The sequence below is a fragment of the Balaenoptera borealis genome, assembly GCF_965194805.1.
Source record: "Balaenoptera borealis genome assembly, chromosome: 7".
NCBI lineage: Eukaryota > Metazoa > Chordata > Mammalia > Artiodactyla > Balaenopteridae > Balaenoptera > Balaenoptera borealis.
Window position 1 is genome coordinate 91980492 of NC_138864.1, and position 22371 is coordinate 92002862.

Genomic DNA, 22371 nt, shown 5'->3' on the forward strand with positions numbered 1-22371 from the left:
GTCTTTGGAAATGCTCCATTAGATTTCCAAAGAGAAAAATAAAAGACAATGCTTCATACAAAAGGTTTTAACCCCTGCTTTGAAAACACACATTTTACCACATAATTTTTTAAAATGACTGGTTCAAGATAATTTTCCAGCAAGACTCAAAATATCCCCACCATAAAAAACACTTTAAAGTTGTTTTTCAGTTTAATTTAAATAGATCTTCAAATATAAATCTTCTCTATAGTTCTGAGAATTGCCTGCTTTGCTCAGTAGGCAATATCATATGTAATAAAGAATTGAGGTTACAATGGAGTTTTATACCTAAATAAACTAAGTAAAGCAGAATATGACATAATACATAGTATCTTTAACGGAATTACATAAGCACTAATTTTATATAAAATAATAAAGAAGAAGATGCTAGACCTATACTGTCCAATACAGTAGCCATTAATCACAAATATCTCTTTAACTTTAAAGTAATTAAAATTACATAAAATTAAAGATGCAGAATTGGTTCAAGATGGCAGAGTAGAAGGACGTGCACTCACTTCCTCTTGCAAGAACACCGGAACCACAAATAACTGCTGAACAATCATTGACAGGAAGACACTGGAACTCACCAAAAAAGATACCCCACATCCAAAGACAAAAGGGAAGCCACAATGAGATGGTAGGAGGGGCACAATCACAATAAAATCAAATCCCATAACTGCTGGGTGGGTGACTCACAAATTGGAGAACACTTATACCACAGAAGTCCACCCACTGGAGTGAAGGTTCTGAGCCCCACATCAGGCTTCCCAACCTGGTGGTCCGGCAATGGGAGGAGGAATTCCCAGAGAATCAGACTTGGAAGGTTAGTGGGATTTGATTGCAGGACTTTGACAGGACTGGGGGAAACAGAAACTCCACTCTTGGAGGGCACACAAAAAGTAGTGTGCACATCAGAACCCAGGGGAAGGAGCAGTGACCCCATAGGAGACTGAACCAGACCTAGCTGCTAGTGTTGGAGGATCTCCTGCAGAGGTGGGGGGGTGGCTGTGGCTCACCGTGGGGACAAGGACACTGGCAGCAGAAGTTCTGGGAAGTATTCCTTGGCGTGAGCCCTCCCAGAGTCTGCCACTAGTCCCAGAAAACAGTGGGGTAGGCTCCAGTGGTGGGTCACCTCAGGCCAGACAACCAACAGGGAGTGAACCCAGCCCCACCTATCAGCAGACAAGCAGCTTAAAGTTTTACTGAGCTCTGCCCCCCAGAGCAACACCCAGCTCTACCCACCACCACTCCCTCCCATCAGAAAGCTTGCACAAGCCTCTTAGATAGCCTCATCCACCAGAGGGCAGACAGCAGAAGAAAGAAGAACTACAATCCTACAGCCTGTGGGAAAAACCACATTCACAGAAGGAGAGACAAAATGAACAGTCAGAGGATTATGTACAAGATGAAGGAACAAGATAAAACCCCAGAAAAACAACTAAATGAAGTGGAGATAGGCAACCTTCCAGAAAAAGAATTCAGAATAATGATAGTGAAGATGATCCAGGACCTCGGAAAAAGAATGGAAGCAAAGATCGAGAAGATGCAAGAAATGTTGAACAAAGACCTAGAAGAATTAAAGAAAAAACAAAAAGAGATGAACAATAATAATAACTGAAAAGAACACTACATTAGAAGGAATCAATAGCAGAATAACTGAGGGAGAGGAACGGATAAGTGACCTGGAAGACAGAATGGTGGAATTCACTGCTGCAGAACAGAATAAAGAAAAAAGAATGAAAAGAAATGAAGACAGCCTAAGAGACCTCTGGGACAACATTAAATGCAACAACATTCACATTATAGGGGTCCCAGAAAGAAAAGAGAGAAAAGACCCAAGAAAATATTTGAAGAGATTATAGTCAAAAACTTCCCTAACAAGGGGAAGGAAATAGCGACCCAACTCCAGGAAGCACAGAGAGTTCCATACAGGATAAATCCAAGGAGAAACACGTCAAGAAACATGGTAATCAAATTGACAAAAATTAAAGACAAATTATTGAAAGCAACAAGGGAAAAACGACTAATAACATACAAGGAACTCCCATAAGGTTAACAGCTGACTTCTCAGCAGAAATTCTACAAGCCAGAAGGGAGTGGCACAATACATTTAAAGTGATGAAAGGGAAGAACCTACAACCAAGATTACTCTACCCAGCAAGGATCTCATTCAGATTCAACAGAAAATCAAAAGCTTTACAGAGAAGCAAAAGCTAAGAGAATTCAGCACCACCAAACCAGCTCTACAACAAATGCTAAAGGAACTTCTCTATATGGGAAACACAAGAGAAGAAAAACACCTACAAAAACAAACCCATATGAATTAAGAAAATGGTAATAGGAACATACATATCGATAATTACCTTAAACATGAATGGATAAATGCTCGAACCAAAAGACGCAGGCTTGCTGAATGGATACAAAAACAAGACCCATATATATCCTATCTACAAGAGACGGACTTCAGACCTAGGGACACATACAGACTGAAAGTGAGGGGATGGAAAAAGATTCTTCAATATATGCAAATCAATCAATGTGATACACCATATTAGCAAACTGAAGAATAAGAACCATATGATCATCTCAATAGATGCAGAAAAAGCTTCTGACAAAATTCAACACCCATTTATCATAAAAACTCTCCAGAAAGTGGGCATAGAGGGAACCTATCTCAACATAATAAAGGCCATATACAACAAACCCACAGCAAACATCATTCTCAATGGTGAAACACTGAAAGCATTTCCTCTAAGATCAGGAACAAGACAAGGATGTCCACTCTCACCACTGTTATTCAAAATAGTTTTGGAAGTCCGAGCCACAGCAATCAGAGGAGAAAAAGAAATAAAAGGAATATAACTTGGAAAAGAAGAAGTAAAACTGTCACTGTTTGCAGATGACATCATACTATACATAGAGAATCCTAAAGATGCCACCAGAAAACTACTAGAGCTAATCAATGAATTTGGTAAACTTGCAGGATACAAAATTAATGCACAGAAATCTCCTGCATTCCTATACACTAATGACGAAAAATCTGAAAGAGAAATGAAGGAAACACTCCCATTTACCATTGCAACAAAAAGAATAAAATACCTAGGAATAAACCTACCTAGGGAGACAAAAGACCTGTATGCAGAAAACTATAAGACACTGATGAAAGAAATTAAAGATGATACCAACAGATGGAGAGATATATCATGTTCTTGGATTGGAAGAAACAATATTGTGAGAATGACTATACTACGCAAAGCAATCTACAGATTCAATGCAATCCCTATCAAATTACCAATGGCATTTTTTACAGAACTAGAACAAAAAATCTTAAAATTTGTGTGGAGACACAAAAGACCCTGAATAGCCAAAGCAGTCTTGAGGGAAAAAAATGGAGCAGGAGGAATGAGACTCCCTGACTTCAGACCATACTACAAAGCTACAGTCATCAAGACAATATGGTACTGGGACAAAAATAGAAACATAGATCAATGGAACAAGATAGAAAGCCCAGAGATAAACCCACACACCTATGGTCAACTACTCTATGACAAAGGAGGCAAGGATATACAATGGAGAAAAGACAGTCTCTTCAATAAGTGGTGCTGGGAAAACTGGATAGCTACATGTAAAAGAATGAAATTAGAACACTCCCTAACACCATACACAAAAATAAACTCAAAATGGATTCAAGACCTAAATGTAAGACCGGACACTATAAAACTCTTAGAGGAAAACATAGGAAGAACACTCTTTGACATAAATCACAGCAAGATCTTTTCTGATCCACCTCCTAGAGTAATGGGAATAAAAACAAAAATAAACAAATGGGACCTAATGAAACTTCAAAGCTTTTGCACAGCAAAGGAAACCATAAACAAAACGAAAAGACAAGCCTCAGAATGGGAGGAAATATTTGCAAACAAAACAACGGACAAAGGATTAATCTCCCAAATATATAAACAGCTCATGCAGCTCAATATTAAAAAAACAAACAACCCAATCCAAAAATGGGCAGAAGACCTAAATAGACATTTCTCCAAAGAAGACATACAGATGGCCAAGAAGCACATGAAAAGCTGCTGAACATCACTAATTATTAGAGAAATGCAAGTCAAAACTACAACGAGGTATCATCACCTCACACCAGTCAGAATGGCCATCATCAGAAAATCTACAAACAACAAATGCTGGGGGCGTGTGGAGAAAAGGGAACCCTCTTGCACTGTTGGTGGGAATGTAAATTAATACAGCCACTATGGAGAACAGTATGGAGGTTCCTTAAAAAACTAAAAATGAATTACCATATGACCCAGCAATCCCCCTCCTGGGCATATACCCAGAGAAAACCATAATTCAAAAAGACATATGCACCCCAATGTTCATTGCAGCACTATTTACAATAGCCAAGTCATGGAAGCAACCTAAATGCCCATTGACAGACAATTGGATAAAGAAGATGTGGTACATATATACAATGGAATATTACTCAGCCATAAAAAGGAATGAAATTGGGTCATTTGTAGAGACGTGGATGGACCTAGAGTCTGTCATACAGAGTGAAGTAAGTCAGAAAGAGAAAAACAAATATCGTATATTAATGCATATTCGTGGAATCTAGAAAAATGGTACAGATGAACCAGTTTGCAAGGCAGAAATAGAGACATAAATGTAGAGAACAAACGTATGGACACCAAGGGGGAAATTGGGGGTGGGGCACAGGGGGATGAATTGGGATATTTGGATTGACATATATACACTAATATGTATGAAATAGATAACCTGCTGTATAAAAATAAATAAATAAAATTCAAAAATTCAAAAAAATAGTAGAAGCCACAAGGGAAGGCTTCAGAAAATTAAAAAAAAAAAAATTAAAGATTCATTTCCTCAGTGTCACGAATCACATTTCAAGTGTGCAATAGCCACATGTGTCTAGTGGCTACCATATTGGACAGCAGATTTCCATCACTGTAGAAATAGCACTACAGAATCCACAGAGGTGGATTTACCATGAATTTGCTGCATGAAGCTTAGGCTTCAGGGTTCTTTTCTCTTGTGTCAAATGGTATGAGTCACAGTAGGCACCTTGGGGGTCCAGCAAAGAGGAAGGAGAATTGGTGGTACATTCAATTTGGGTTTAGTGAAATATATGTATGTGGTTCTCACTTATTTCCATGTGTAATTAATTACTGCCATCTGTTCCACTGTAGGAATGGCTTCAAGGAGCACACCTTTTTACCCACTGCACCAATTCACCTGGAGTCATGAAATGGAAGTACAGAGCCTGAGGTCTATGGAGACATATACGTGTCCCATGGAAAATAGAACTACAGGTATGTGATAAGTGGAGGAGAAAAAGTCTGAAATGTACACAGCTAGAAGCTAGTCTATGGTAAATTCTTCCATTCATGATATATGAAATAGTATAAGCAGATAATTCAGTTTTTAGTCAGTGCCTAGTCAAATCAGAAGTTCTCTCTTATTGGAGTTTAGTTGATAAGGCTTATATAATTATAAATGCATCATACAGTTCTTTTTTCTTTTTATGGGACTCCTATGAAATAGAACTTCTCAAACTCTCTTTGTAGAGCACAAACCTGTAGCAGTTCTACAAGCAGCTGAGTATGTCTTTGAGTGAAGCTGCATGTTTTATACACTTCAACTATCAGTAATAAAAAAAAATTTTGTTAGCCAGGCTACAGGAAAGACTAACTTATCTTTCTAATCTCTTTCCAGGTAATCATATTGTAATAGCCTTGTCACAGGGAGAGGCAATCAAAGACTATACATCCTACAGATGTAAATTTTTAAAAAGTATTTTACAAGTGTTATTAGTTCTAAAATGTTCACTTTTCTAAATATATGTCATTGGCCACCTTTTTAAAAATCTGTCATCTGTTCTTTTTTCATTCTAAGTTTTAACTTCTGTACATCATTTCGTAATTTTGTATTTTTTTTCTTGAAGAGGACTCACCCTCATAAAAAGTCTAAATTTCAGGTCCCCAACAAAACCTTAATGCCCCTGATGCTAGGAAATTATGTCTTGATCAAAATAATATTTACCAATTAGCAATCTCTACATTTTTGTTTCTTCATTCCACGCGTTACATTTTATAACCCAGTTACATCACTGTCATTGAATCCCAGGATTTAAAAAGGTTAATTTGAAACACATATGTTCCCCCCACTCTGGACCTTACCTGATATCTCTTCAACCTTCAGTTCCAAAAAAAAAAACCAACCAAAAAAAACTCACATCTCACTAGCACTAAACAAATGTCATTCTTGGTAATTAGGTTACCATGAGTGCCTTTGAGCTTTGTACTGCTAATACCAGTGAAATTCTTAATATAATTACAGTTACGAGTATTCAAATGACTAAGACTTTTCTTTTAGTACACAATATATTGAACCAAATGCTGGCCTGAAAATACCAATTCATTTAAGAAAATAAAAAACAAAAATTTCAATCATCTAATTACCCTGACAAAATGTTCTAAATGATACCAACATTAGTAAAACTACCTTTATGTATTATGAAAATGCACTTACAGTATAAATATAAAAATGCCCAATAGCTAAATACCTTTCATACAAATATTCCCTAGGTTACATTTTATTTATGTTTCATTTCATACCCTTTACACTTCATTAAGCCATACTTCAAATAACCTAATTTCTAATTATTGTATTGCAAAGATATTCTCAGCCTGAAATTATATCAAATAAATTGTAAAGCAAACTTCTCAAAGCCATACCACAGGTGGAAATCAAATGAAATGCCTAATATCATATAAATGGCTTAAGTTTTAAATAGATTGCATTTATACAATTGCCTAGGCACACTTATTTCAAAGTGTTTTTGTTATGCCTCCCACAGCTGTAAAATAAAAATTATAGGTTATGTTAAAAAATTAAAGAACTGAATTTAGACTTGGAATGTAGGTATTCTAGCAGTTAACCCTGATAGATACAGTTACTAAAAAGAAAAACACTTCTTAACTACGAGGAATGGAAAGAGAAAACTTAGCACTCTTAATCAAAACATTTGTTCTATACTCCTAAAGACAAAAGATGGAATAGTGGTTTCCAGAAGCTGCAGGGAGGGAGGAATGAGAAGTCACTGAGTTACTGTTTAATGGGTACAGACTTTCAGTTTGGAAGGATGAAAAATTCTGGAGATGGATGGGGGTGACATTTGTGTAACAAGGAGAATATGTTTAATAGCACTGAAAATGGTTAACATAATTCATTTTATGTATATTTTACCACAATAAAAAAAGTTTTAATCATGCTAAAGTAATTATACTTATATTTTTATATACACATTTTTTTTTTCTTTTCTGAGATTCAGCCTGAATTGGAAAGTACTTCATTATTAATAATAGCAACTAAGCACTTAAGTTGTCTCAAGTCATAGCTAATAAGATGGAGAAGATCAGTTTCCTGACTCCTGGCTCCATGAACTTTGTTCTCTAACACTATGCAAATTGAGAGATCACGTAAGAAATTCCTAACTGTGACCAAGAATAGTTCTTTTGAAACATATAAAAAACTATTCGCACAAGTAAAGGCACAAGTGAATCTTTTTTAAAGTAAAAGATAGCTAAATGTACTGATGACTGCACTGAGCATAAAGAGTTGATGGCACAGGGCAGGTGTCAATAACAAGTCCAGGGTTCCGGTTGTGAAAAGAAAAGAATTATGTCAACAGTACAAATATTCAATCAACTTCGAAGAATCTATCTTTATCATGTATACCATCATGTCCTGTATTATACAAAACCTACTGACAAATTCTAAGATGCATGATTATTTTTAAAGGGAGTTCTGATTCATTAAAATTTAATATTTACAAATCTAAGTACCATCTGTAGAATCTGATTTACATTAAGATACTTTCCACTCATCACAGTACCTCCAGCATCTTACACGGTGTTACACAGTCGGTATACAATAAATACCTTTTTAATTAGCAGGGAAGGAAGGAGAAAGAGAAGGAGAGAATTAAGGAAACAAAGGAAGAGAGGGAAGGTGGGCGGGTGGGAGGTGTGTGGGGTTTGTTAGAATTTACAAACCATCATTTTCTAACAAACCATCAGCTAATATATATTCAGCCTTTATGCAAAAAGTCAGAGAGGCTAGGGACCAGAAGTAATGATAAACTGAGAATCGGTTCCCAGACTAGGCCGTGCTATTTTTCAGATTTTATTGGTGATTTCTTTCTCTATTGCTTGGAGTTCAGAATTTAAATATATTAGTGATAGATACAAAGTACCTGATTAATGCCTTGGATCCATTACACCTGTGTAACTTGTGTATGATGTATAACTACACTATTAAAATTATATTTTAAATGCAGAAACTCTTAATACAAAGTGACTTTATATATTCCAAAATATTTTTCTCCATTGTACAACTAAAACTTTATATTTTCCCTATTTTATAATAGATCATTTTAAAAGCCAAATATTAACCAACGCTATTACAAAAGCAAAACACTTGAAACAACTGCCATATTTCAACTTTATAACCTTTGTAAAAATATGTGCTATTTGGGTCATAGAATTATGTCACTTTTGCTGACTAACAGGCAAAGGTCTCTGTCAAGGGACTTTCAGGTTTATATGGTCTGATGCCATTATAAGGAATTACAAGGCTCAATGGCCACTAGTTGTGTGTACTTCTGGCATTGCCCTAAACTCGTGTCATTAGTCATTTCGTGAAGTCCTTCTAGCTTTCCTTCATCAACTGCCCTCTCAGGTTTCCCAGTTGTCATTCTTAAGATCATTTCACACAATAATTTGTCACCTTCCTATGTTTTTCAGTTAAACATTTATATACTTTGATTCCGTAAAGATTTCATGTTTTGGCAAAACTAATCAGGAGAGGAAAAACATCACATTGTTGCCTATGGCATGTGAGGGTAAAGGCTGAGTGGTAATGGACAAGAGGGAACTTTCTGGGGGAGATGGTAACATTATCTTGATAGAGGTTTGGGTTAACAGGTATACATATCTGTCGAAACTCAGCAAATGTTCACTTAAGATATTTGTATGTCCACTGTATTTCAATTTACCTCAAGAAGAAAAAATAATGGAGACTATTACTGAATTCTAGATGATATGCATGCTGAAGTATTTAGGAGGAAATGCCTGCAATGTACTTTGAAATGCACCATAAGATTGACTGACGGATGAATAGAGAGATGAACAGATGAACAGATACATAATTGAAAAATGTTCACAAAAATAAGTGGTAGGTAAACTGGTATTCACTGTAAAACTTTTCCAACTTCTCTATGTTTGAAAATTTCCATAATAAAATGTTTTAAAATTTAGAAGATCATTATTCATAATCCTTTTACTTTAAAATTTATCCAGTAAAGAAAGAGGAATCAGCATATGTTCCCAAAGACTCTGAACTATGATCTTAGTTTCTTGTTTGCTTGAACATTTCAGGTATTTATATAAATTGATCCAAACAGTTAAAACTGGCTAAAAATCTTTTTAAATTAATTAAATGTATCTGAAAGGGCATCTTCTGGACCATGAAGGATAAGTGAAATTTTTCCAGATGGCGGAAGTTCATTCTTGACTATAGAAAATTGTGTACATAAGCATATAATACAAAAAATTTATTTTACAGCAAAAATCAACATATTTATGGTAGTTGCTTCTCGAATATATCAAGATATTTAAAATAAATGTATATATATTAGATCCTCCTTTTACTATCTAATATACTGCTTTTGAAAGATTCTGCAATGTTTTCAGTTACCAATATAATCTAGGTGTCTCTTGTTTATCATTCAAACCAAGCTGCAAGTATTTTAAGTAATTGAAAGTATGACCACAGCTGATTTTATTACTTCTTTGGGATTTTTTTTCCATAACAAATTTTACCTGGAACTCACTACATGAAACACTGCTCTAAAGTGTTAAAATCCCAAGAGTGAATACCCTGGGATTAGAAAGGTTTCCTAGACCAGACAGCAAATAAAAATTCAAGTGTCTCACATAGCAACTTAGCCCACTATAAAATGCGCAAAGGACAAATATCCAAAGTACTGTCTAAATTGTCTATAATCTACTTAGATATTTTAAATATTTTGTATCTTCCTTTTTAAGGCATGTGGATGGTCCCATTTCCTTTAATAAGCAGTTTGCCTCTCTAACCAACTCCAGCAAAATTCTAGCACATGTGGGTTTACTTCAATGTACCTTATCTACAAAACGTAGGTATCACTAAATACTCACATGCTTAATATGAGGGTTAAATGAGAGTTCATTTAAAAATAAAAGCAGTTAGGGCTTACTGTTCAATAAATAATAGTAATTAATAATAAAAATGTTTATCCACATGCATATTCACGCAACTGCACAGACATGTTTTTTTAATCTGGGCCATAAGCTCAGGTGAGTCAGAATTCATTTTATCATTTCAGTTTAGTTACAAAGTCCCAGCTCTTAGTCTCGTTGCATTACTGATCACTTCAATGTCATGACGGTTTTTCATTTGCACCCTTTCAGATCCAAACTCCTTACTTCACTGCTCACCCAAGACTGGCACTCTTTACAGAGTTCACTAGCAAAGACCTTAAAATTCTTTTATCATTTATCCGTTAGTGGCTGAGAATAGAAATATCACTGGACCTTCACCTCAAATAATCCTCTAAAAAAATTCTGAGTGACTGAGTTGGGCCAGAAGTTCAGACTCAAGATGCTTTGTAATTTGTTTCAAACCATTTTCTATAGGTACTGTCAAATGATCCCCAGGCTGAATGAGATGGTTTTTGTTCTTAAGGAAAAAGTCAGGTCGGAAAGATAATATTAGGAGAGTTCTTAAGATTGAACACTGCATTATTAAAGGAGATGCAAAATATTCATAAATTCTAGGGAAAAGAAATTTCTAGGACAAAAAAAAATGAAATAGAAAGGCTGATTTTGTCCATTAGTACATATAATAATGACTGTTACTATTTAATAGAAAACTACATTATCACTTGGAGATAGAAAATGATCTTTACTATTGATCAGCTTATTAATCTCCATGCTTTATTTCCACTAGGGAAAAAAGTATTTTTCATATTTACAATTGTTAATCTAGTTCAATATATATAAAGATTTCAAAACAGTTAAATCTTCCTTAATGCCCTAAGAGCAAAGACAGAGCCTAAGGCTTAGTTCTATTAGGCAAGTCCATAACACTGACATATTCTTCTCAAGAAACATGTTTAATTTAAGATATAGGTATGAATCTTTTTTGCTGGCATGTTAATTATACTCATTTAAAACCTGAATGCTATTAGTACTGATTTGCACTTTTTCATATTTCATGATATGCTCTTGATACAAGTGTAGGCTGTGAGCAACCGCACTCAGGCTAAACTCCTCATCGGCTAAGACCCGTCAGCAGATTGTACACATGTGAACACATTGCTTTTTTTCATTTGCAATACGCTGAGAGTGATTCTCTTTTTGTTCCCTGATCTTGTATTTCAATCTTAATGAAAATGATAGGGCAATTAGGACCTTATTTAGCAAATAAGTCAGTTTGCCTTCTTTGTCTACATAAAAAATAGATTTCTCATCTAAATGAGAAAGACATAAGGCAGAAGAAAAGTGAATACTGAAAATGTTAAAACAAATAAAGGTTTCAGCAGTAATTTTTTAAAGTAGTAAGGACTAGGAGGAAAACAATTTAATATAAAAAATTTGCATGTCTAAAAATACTTAGGTGAATCCCTACAATCCTAAAAAAATCTTTACAAAATGATTCATATGTGAACTAAACAAATCTACCATTTCAAAAAGAAAAGAAACTTTTGGTAAAAGTAAAATCTTCATTAAAAACTTTTTTAAAAATACTGTGATAAAGTACCTTTCTAAAGAAATGGCCAGGTGACTTGTGATTTTATTTTTACCCAAGAAAATCTTATTCTGCTTTACTGACAATGTGCTTAATTTTAAAACCAGAGCAGAACAAAAAGTTCAAAGGAATACTTTCCAAAGTACAAAAAAGAGTTGATGATAAACCAAGCCACAGCTAAAATGACTATCTATATAACCTTCCCAAATCTGTAAATGCTTAAAAAGTATAGTATTATACAATCACAAACAAATATGCACATATTCTCTACTTGAACAGCTTTATAGTTGCCATGAATCATTCTTTAATTTTCTACAAGTATTTAGAAAGCAGTCTAGTTCCTGATTTAAGAGGAAAGAAAAGAAAGGAAAAGCGGAAAAATAAAACACAAAGTGTTTGACAAAAAGAAAGTATCCAATAAGACATGGATAGATGAGTGGGTGCATACATAGGTAGATGGATGAACAGATGCTCAAGAAGGACAGGTAAATGAATAAATAAGCTGCTTTCCATCCAAGGGGGGCAAAAAAACCCACACACCGTCTTTCTTTCTTCCTTTTACTTAAGTAATACCTGTGGAAGTCCTTAATCTGGAGGTTGTCAATGCACTTCAGGAGAGGATTTATGAATCTCCAGGAACTATGAAGGATGGGGATGCATGGTGATACGGGTACACACATGAATGGGGTGGGGGGGTGAGTGTGTACAGACATCCACTCATGCATGTATCTCTGAAGTAAATTAAGAGCTTCTTAAAGGTATCATGCCCTAGAAGAAGGTTAAGACCCACTACTGTAAAGTGTTCTGCTTGGTTAATTAAATGGTTCGGCAATACTAGGTAGTCTTCTCAAAGCTGGGGAGCCATGCGAAGAATTTCAAGCAAACTTAAAGACAGACTCAAACTCAGGTCTCTCATTAACGAGAGCTCTTAGCTACCCTAAAGAGGTAAAGAGAAATTGCATTGTTTTAACGTAAAAAGCATTTTTTAAAAATGAAATTAAAATCCTAAATGGGCAAAAAAACTTACTTTTAATGTTCTCAAAACTTACTTTTAATGAGACTGAAGTTAGGACACAAAAGTTCTCAAGTGTCAGCATTCAGTACTTTGTGCAGGGAAAACTCTTCATAGCATGGCCTGAGTTCCCACAACGTGCCTGAAGATAACATGCAGGCACACAGAACGGTCTCTCTAATAACTGGAGTACACACACAAAAAGGTCCCCTTCTTCTGATCTCCAGAAACAAATTAACCTACTCTTTTTTAAAAGTCTACTTCATCAGAGTCTTTCACCTGTCACCAAAAGCAGCAAGGCCTGCGTGAAGAGGCTGACTAGGCATTTTGAACAAGCAAAGTTCCCATACACAGACTAGGGAAGCTCTGGCACTCACAGATGGTGCTAGGCATGGGACCTGAATCAAGAGCAGCAGGATACAATCTACCTAGTAGATAACAAAAGCACTGAAAGTCAGCTTAAAAACAACAACAAAAAACAATTAACACAACATCCCTGATTTCATACTTACAAGCATCATCCTTTCACAATAGCCCAGAAGAATTAAGAATTTAAAGATTCACATCTAACTTAACTTCAACCCAGATGAAACAGTTTTTTTTTAAATTGAGACTTCAACAGCTGAATCTTGCCTTTCAATGGCAACAGAACTTTAGAGAAATGATACCTTCCCAGGGATCTTTTCGAGCTTTTCACAAACATTTATAATAGTGGCATATAATTTCATAAGTTTCTTTACTGGACAGGTCAGCTCACACTTTGAGAAATGCACACTCAAGAATCAAATTCACAGCAGGAGAAGGGAAACATGGAAAGCATGCTGGACCAGAATCACATCAGAAGGCTTAGGGTCTTAGCTCTAAATCTAGGTGGATGGACATGAGTTCCTGGACAGGAACCACACGTAGACAAAGCAAACATTAAGGTAACACATTATACTCGAGTCACTCTACTTCCTGTCTGTCTGGCTTTATCTCATAAATAACAAAGCCCTGTTTGAGGTCCCGATTAGAACATTCTAATTGGAAAAACAAAAAAAGTGAAATTGGAAAATACATAATAAGGTCAGGATATTGGAAATTAATAATAAGATGAGGAAAATGTACTTGATATTTTCACAATTTCTGCAGTATGCAGAACCAGCCATCAGATTAAGGATGGCTACAAGGTACATCTCTAATCTACAGTAGTGGCCTGTGCTAAGGAGAAGGCCCAGGTGTTCCTTGCAATGTATGTGTAGCTACCTCAAAAAATTGCCAGCTACCAACCAAAAAAATCTAGTACAAATAAAGTAGGACTGGATGCATCTAATGAAGCACATAACACTGCAATGCTGGATGTAAATACTAACAAAATTTTCTAAAGTTATATGCGAGGAGGTCCTTTGTAAATCATAGGAGGAAAAGTGTTTTTAACCTTAAGTTTTCCCATATAATTAACCTCTGCTACCCAAGCAAATCCTTTGAACTGAAAAGCCAAACTGAGCTGGCTTGGTCCTAGTTATAATTACCATTTAAATACAACAGAACAAAAGCCTCTATGTTGACAAGAACATCAAAGCGGAACACAACCATCTAGAATGTCTCAATTACACATATGCTTTGGAAGTACTGAGGGTTTTTCACTTCACTTTTCTTTCCAGAACATCCAACAAAACTTTTAAATCAGTTAGTGAAAATATATACATGTAATAGCATAGATTTTTTTTTTAAGATGGAGATCTGAAGATTATCTCATTCAATCCCCTTTTAAAAGTGAGAAAATGAAACCTAGAAAGTGCGAGTCACACAAGACCACACAATATATTAAACAAAAATTTTCCTCTGTTAACTATTTATACCTATGCCCCATAACATAGCCCATTTTTCAAATACAATAGAGTAAGCTATTTTGTGAATCTATCCAAGTACCAGGCTACCTTCAAAACAGTATTATGACCACGGTCACCAGAGGAGGAAACCTGAGTGGGCTGGTAAAGGACGCAAAGGACACAATCATGGAGAGCTTAATGGTGTGAACTTAATTCCCAGGAAACCTGGTAAACCTTACTTCCCAGGAAACCTGAGCACGTAGAGCTCAAACATGTATCAAGTCTCCTCTGAACAGTTCTCAGTATGAGGACATCTTAGTGTACTGTTTTACATTCCTTCCCAGTCCAAGCTTCACACAACAGAATTCTCAAAATATCTAGGTGGGACTTCACAATCTACTTTTTCAAATGTTCTGACACAACACTGAAAAGGCTGAAATTATTAAGGTCTCAAAAGCTATTGGGCTGGCCAAAGAGTGCCTTTGGATTTTAAGTAAAAATAAAAGACACATTTTTCATTTTCACCAAGAACTTTATTGAACAACGTATTCACCCTTTTGTTCCACTACCTTCTGCCATTTTTTGGCAACTTCAGAATTCCATCTTCCCAAAACTTTTTACCTTTTTGAGCAAAGAACTGTTCCAGGTGCCTTTTACAGTCTTCCGGGGAATTGAAATTTTTTCCATTAAGAGAATTTTGCAAAGACCGAAATAAATGGAAATCCAAAGGTGCAATGTCTGGTGAATACGGCAGATGAATCAGAACTTCCCAGCCAAGCTGTAACAGGTTTTGCCTGGTCATCAAAGAAACACGCGGTCTTGCGCTATCCTGATGGAAGACTATGCGTTTTCTGTTGATGAATTCTGGTCGTTTTTCATCAAGTGTTGCTTTCAGTTGGTCTAACTGGGAGCAGTACTTGTTGGAATTAATTGTTTGGTTTTCCAGAAGGAGCTCATAATAGAGGACTCCCTTCCAATCCCACCATATACACAACATCACCTTCTTTGGATGAAGACCGGCCTCTGGTGTGGTTGGTGGTGGTTCATTTTGCTTGTCCCACGATCTCTTCCATTACACACTGTTGTACAGTATCCACTTTTCATCGCCCGTCACAATTTGTTTTAAAACCAGAATGTTTTCATTACGTTTCAGTAGAGAATCCCATGAGGAAATATGGTCAAGAAGTTTTTTTTCGCTTAACTTATGTGGAACGCAAACATCAAAGTGATTCACAAAACCAAGCTGGTGCAAATTATTTTCAACGCTTGATTTGGGTACTTTGAGTATGTCGGCTATCTCCAGCGTGGTAAACGTAGATTGTTCTCCATTAATGTCTTGATTTGATCGCTATCAACTTCAACTGGTCTACCTGACCACGGAGCATGATCCAGTGAGAAATCTCTAGCACGAAACTTCACAAACCACTTTTGACATGTTCGATCAGTCACAGCACCTTCTCCATACACTGCACAAATCTTTTTCTGAATTTTGGTTGCGTATTTACCTTTCTTGAAATAATAAAGCATATGCCGAAAATGTTGTTTTCCTTCCATCTTCAATATTTAAATGGCTACACAAAAATTCACCCATTTTGATAAGTCTTTTTTTAAATGCACAGTTGTCACAATAGAATCTAACAAAATTGTTTTGAAGAGTTAAAGACAACTAAGTGCTACTAGAGCCATCTTATGGAAAAACTCGAACGAACCTTTTGGGCAGCCCAATATTATATTTAATTCAAATGTGTTAGCTACTACCCATTTTCCCTCTATTTTTATTTTTTACTTTTCTCCCTCTATTTTTAAATGTGTGGATCACTGTAAACATTCTAACACTTACTTTCAATTTTTTCTACACAGGCACAATGGAAAGAAGTGGGGGGGTTAGAAGGTGAGTAATTTGATTTTCTGATTATAAAGGGAGGAAATTTTTAAATGCATTATAGATGTGAAAATTTAAGTGTAAAGAATATTGTGTGTGCATCTTGACAGTATCCAACTTTGAAAGATAAAAAAATGTTTAAATAGCCTTTTAAATTACTTCTTTGTAAATATTAAAGGTATAGCCTTAATGTCTATGAAAGTAATTCTTAAATGCAGCCTTTTTATAAAAAAAAAAAAAAACCAGTTGCCTCATCACTTGGGAGAAGTTTAAGTTTGTTATTTAATTTTCTGTTTCCCTACTATCTGACTCGAATTTGTTTTTTTCCATTAATTATAAGGTCCTTTCTCTTATGTTTTAAAATAATCTGCATATTCATATATCTGTTAATACACACACACATTTTTTTTTATTGTAGCTCAGCTAATGCATTGGCAAACGTGTATGTATACACACACACACACACACACACACACACACACTAGTTTAAAGCACTTTAGGCTTCAGAGGAGCAACACCATACAAGGTCATGGCAAATAAAAAGAAGCACAAATTTGAAGACTAAGAATAATGAAACTTTAAAGTACAAATAGAGGACAGGAGTTCAAGCACACTCAAGATATTATGAGCATTTTCAAATAAGTTTTAGAGCTCAAATTAGATGATCCTTTTTGTGGAGTGCTGAAAGAACAGAGGTTGGAAAACGGAATTAATTGAAGAAAAGGGAGCAACAAGAAAACAAAGTAGGAAAGAAAGGAGGAGGAAATGCAAACTGATTTAGTATTAAAGGAAGAAATGCTATCAAACAGACCAATTGCATAAAGGCCACAAATTAATAGAGCTTAATTAGTGACTGAAACACCGTATTGCCAAAACAAAATGCCTGAATGCTACTTAATCAAGAAAGAAATCCTACATTTTCTCTGGACATATCACTAGTAGCATAAGAAATCAGTAAATACTTTTTTAAAAGGAAGGCTTAAGCAGACGGTAAGAGAAAATATATAGGTCACAGGAAATATAAAACTAATAGTGTCTTTCCATACAGACTTAAAACAATTCTAGTCACTAACGGGCAGCGGGTCTGAGGAAGGAAGATACTTCTAGGAGATACTACATTCTTACATTATTCACAGGGCAGGGATCCATATCATTTTGTTCACTGACCTATCCCAAGTACCTAGAGCAGTGCCTGACACATAGCAGGTACTCAAAAATAATGAAGGAAGGGACTATTACTTTGCCTGAGGCTCTATCTGTACCAAATCCCCGATCTGGGGAAGCACTTACTAAACCACATGCTGCTCCAATTCTGATTACTTAATTTGCATTCGACTTTTCTCACCCTATTGTCATTATCATGGGTAACAGTCTGTTGCTACAACAATTGGAAGTGATATCTGTACGGATCAGCACAATACTTCTGTTCTTGGCTGATTTCATTTTATGGCCATAAAAACTCAAAGCATCTAATCCTTTAGCTTGTTTCTTTTATGCCTTCTCCCCACCTTTACAATAGATCTACTCCTCTGAATTTTCCCTGATCAACACAGTCCCACAACGACCTCCATAAAAGCCCATTAGTAAAAAAACAAAAACAAAAACAAAAACAAGAAAGGTAATTAGGATAAGATTAAATCATTAGGGTGGACCCGAATCCAACTTGACTGGTCTCCTTATAAGAAGAGGAAATTTGGAAGGATTCTTCTGCGCAGAGGAGACACCAGGTAAAGACACAAGGAGAAGTCAGCCATCTACAAGGCAAGGAGAGAGGCCTCAAAAGAAACCAACATTGCCAACACTTGGATCTCAACTTCTAGCCTCTAGAACTGTGAGAAAATAATTTCTGCTGTTTAAGATCAAAAAAAAAAATTTCATTAGTAATAGATTCATAGACACATTTGTGCATCTATTTAACATATATAAATAGATGTTATGACATGTATTACTGTAAAAGTATTCAAATTAAGTTGTACCTTTATTTGATGTCAACTCCTGCCTTAAACTGATAAAGTACATATAGAGGTGAATGCTACCTACAGGACATGATGAAACAAAGATGACTCTTACTATTAATATAGACTCAACTCTCTGCCCTTGAGTCAGTGAGGGACAAGAAAAAAAGACTGGAGGGGAGCTGCCACTAGTGCACAGGATGATTTTGAGCAGTGCAGGTATTAACTGATTGGCTACCTCCTACCAGCGTCTCAAGCTAACCCCAAATCACTCTCACACAGTAAAGCCCAATCATTCCTGTTCTTTTAAGTTACGGAAAGAAAAAGCTCCCTAAAATAACATGCATTTGTAAGTGATTAATATACAGTACACTCAAATATTTGCTAAATAAATTAATGAATCAATAAGTACTTCCCTGTGGCTTGGGAAGTTCAGCCCAAATTAAATGCCAAACTTTTAAATGTGAAGTGTTATGTCTCAAAAATGTATATTACCAATTGATAAATATATTAACAGATAGATGTGTCTGGATACTCAATAAGAACTTTATGCATTCATATACTCAACACAAAGACAATTTTATAACAATAAATTGAAACACTTTTGATTTGAAGTAATTCTCAAGTGACAATTTATGCTCAGTCATATAGCTACCAGAAAATGAAATACCTGTTTCCAAAACCAATGAGTCAAAAACAGTAAGAAAACTTTAATTTACTCTCAATTTTGAAGTAATACATATTTTGTTATAATAATTTTCATTCTGCTCTCCAAGTACATTTAATTTTCCATTTTTCCATATTTAAGAAGATCACATAAAATATGGGAAACATTTTATTCTCAATTCACTAAAATATTAAAGGTATTATGTACAACACTCATTTTCAGATATAGCTAAGTTCATTAAGAATCTGTTGTTTATATCTTTTCTAAGAAACATTTCTAGAAACTATTGCTAGAATTTTTTAATTTGTACAGTTTCATTATTAAGAATTAATTCTTGGGACAAAATATGATTTTAATTAGCTGGGCTTTAACAGGTATGTGATCAGTAAGTATGTGTCAATTCTTAATTTACAAGTTTTAAAAAAATTTTTTCTCTACCCCAAAATACAATCTGGGCTACATTCAACCTACTGACCCAAAGATATGAGAAATTCAAAATTAGTAACATTCTAGAGTTAGGATTCTGGGCTTTCACTGCCGTAGCCCAGTTTCAATCCCTGGTCAGGGAACTGAGATCCCTCAAGCCATGCAGCGCGGCCAAGAAGAAAAAAAAAAGAAAATTAGTAACGTTTCCATACAGCTAGATGGAGTAGTGAGTGATGGAAGAAGAAGCCGTAAGGTACTGATCTTTCTAGCATGGTCTGAATGCAATCCTTCCTATGAAGTTAAAGGTCAGTAAAAGGCCTGTTGGGAAACCTTCCAAACACTAAGATTTGTCAGAAAATGTGATAGAGGTTAAAAGATGAAAAAAAAAAAGTATTAGTGGGTATCCTATCGATGTACCCATCTAGGTTATCCAATTGTAGCAGGGCTTTTAAGCCTTTCACTGTCTTTCGGCTACTTCACCACTCTTTAAGTTGTAAAATACATATTAATAAAAATGACTTTTTTCCATAGAAATGTAAATAAATTGTGTCCAGTGGGGGAGAAAAAATAATTGACGATCATGATCCACAGGATCATTGTCCTGTGGATACTGACGAGTTTGGCAGTACATTCATTTCAACATCCCTGATTGCCTGTGTATGTGTGCGCTTTTAATTCTCCTGTGAACGAGTTGTATTATCTTACCGGTTCCCTCATTATTAATGAGCTAAACAAAATCTTTGACACATTCATTTTATATTTGAATAGGACTCATGATTCTTTTTAAAAGTAAACTTTAACAGAGTCTGTAAGTAAACATATGACTTCTGAAATGACATTCACTTTCCATGAACACACCTTCTTAAAATTTCCTCTAGATCATAAGTCATCTCATTTAAATTACTCAAGCTAAAATAACATAGTATGCTTCAGTGAACCCAAAACACCAGCATTATATGACGTACCTTTATTATGTACCACCAAGAAAGAAAAAAAGCAACCAACTATGACACAACGCTTTCTTATCATTTAATACTTGTTTGTTTTTTAAAACTCTGTCAAATATTCCACTGCTCTGCTTCCATGCCTTTATATATGTACAATTTATCTTTCCAAGGCCAAATCTTGGATTTGGAAATTATGGTGGTACCTAAAATACACATAACTCAATTAAAGCATTGACACTATAACCACATTCACACATGCACAGACAATGATAAGTTCATCAAAACCACCAGATAGCCAACAAGGAACTTAAGAAGCTATCAATTTAAAGATGTGTCCTAATTTCAGATATACTGAAATATGAACAAAAATGTGCATTTCAGAAACCAGAAAAAAAACTTATAAATGTAGAAATATTTAGCACGATTATAAATGACAAATAGCTTACAATCAGAAACCCTAACACTATATGGTCATCATTTGCTTAAATATTAGTGCTAGTATAGTCCATAAAGATTGCCAGCAATGTATGAATCTTAAAATTGAGACCCAAAATCTCAGTGAAGCCAAATAATCCTTTAGAGGTAAAAATAAAAGATGAGGTCCTTGATTGAAGCACAATTATTCAATCTCCTGCTGACTCAAAGAGTAGTAATAGTGCTTTGGTCTCTAGTAGAAGAACAAGAAAGATGTTACAGCATAAAAGGGATGGTTTAAAATAAAACAATGAAAAAAAAAAAAAAAGAGTTACCCCCATCCTTCCTAAGCAAATAATCTTCCTCCTCCTTTTTGATATACTGTTGACATTCATTTCCTATCTTCAATCTAGTATTAACAGTTTGTAAAACTGCTTTATTTAACAATCTCCATCAACACACAGCTACAACTGGTTGTAATCTCCTTGAGGATAAAAGGAGACAAAGTCCTGTCTTGAAGAGTCAGGTTTATAACTTAGAAAAAGTACCTATTATTCTAAATACTTATCAATGATATCAATCAGATTTCCTGGTAAATTTCACTTAATTTTCGGCCTTTCATAATATGTTACAAAAGTTTTAATTGTCTCCTTTATTACTGGGGTCTGCAGTACTGCCTGGAATGTAGCAGTAGTCGTGAATATTGGTAAACTTAACCTTGATTCTTTCTCACAATAGCTTGATTTTCACAGTTAATCTATGAAGTAAGTATGGCAACAATCATGACTCCCATTCCATACATGAAGAAACTTTACAGAGTTTAGGACTTTGCCCAAAGTCACACCATTAGTAAGTGGCACCATCAAAACTGAATCCCAGGCCCTCTGACTCTGAGTCCTGAACGTTTCTTAACTATCACAGACTCCATGTCCCCTGCCTAGGAGCTGTCCTTCCCTCTCTTCCCTTCCTTTAGATAACAAATGGTACTGCCCTAGGGATATGGCTTGCTCAGTTACTGACTGAAACCACATCAGTGAGTTCATTATTATTCATGAGGAAATTCTCTACCTAGTTACACCAGCATTTTAGCACCAATATTGTAAACTTAGGTACAGCCGAGACTATTGGAAATACCTAATAGTGACAGGTAAGGCCAGGTTCTAGTAGGACTAGAACACTTAATTTTCCTGTGTCTCAAATTCTTCATTTGCAAAAGTCAGGTAAAATGTAGAGGATCCAAGTCTTCCCCTAATCAAAAACCTAATATTCTAAAACCTTATCAGTGATACCAAGCAGATCTTGCTAATTTTTACTTCTTAATATTTAGCCTTTCATAATGTGTTGAAAGAAAAGGAGGAAACT

The 22371-nt window shown here is 35.3% G+C and overlaps 1 protein-coding gene across 6 annotated transcripts in view; it reads right to left on the reverse strand.

The window, feature by feature from the left end:
* IMMP2L (inner mitochondrial membrane peptidase subunit 2) overlaps window positions 1-22371 on the reverse strand; it is a 629217-nt gene that overhangs the window by 494629 nt on the left and 112217 nt on the right. The window contains exon 5 of one of the 6 annotated variants that reach the window (XM_082400161.1): window positions 6648-21262. The exons of the other annotated variants lie outside the window; for them this stretch is intronic. Coding sequence (XP_082256287.1) covers window positions 21235-21262 — 28 coding nt within the window. The 3' untranslated portion in view covers window positions 6648-21234. Of the gene's footprint in view, window positions 1-6647; window positions 21263-22371 lie in introns of those variants that run through there. 6 annotated transcript variants of the gene reach the window in all.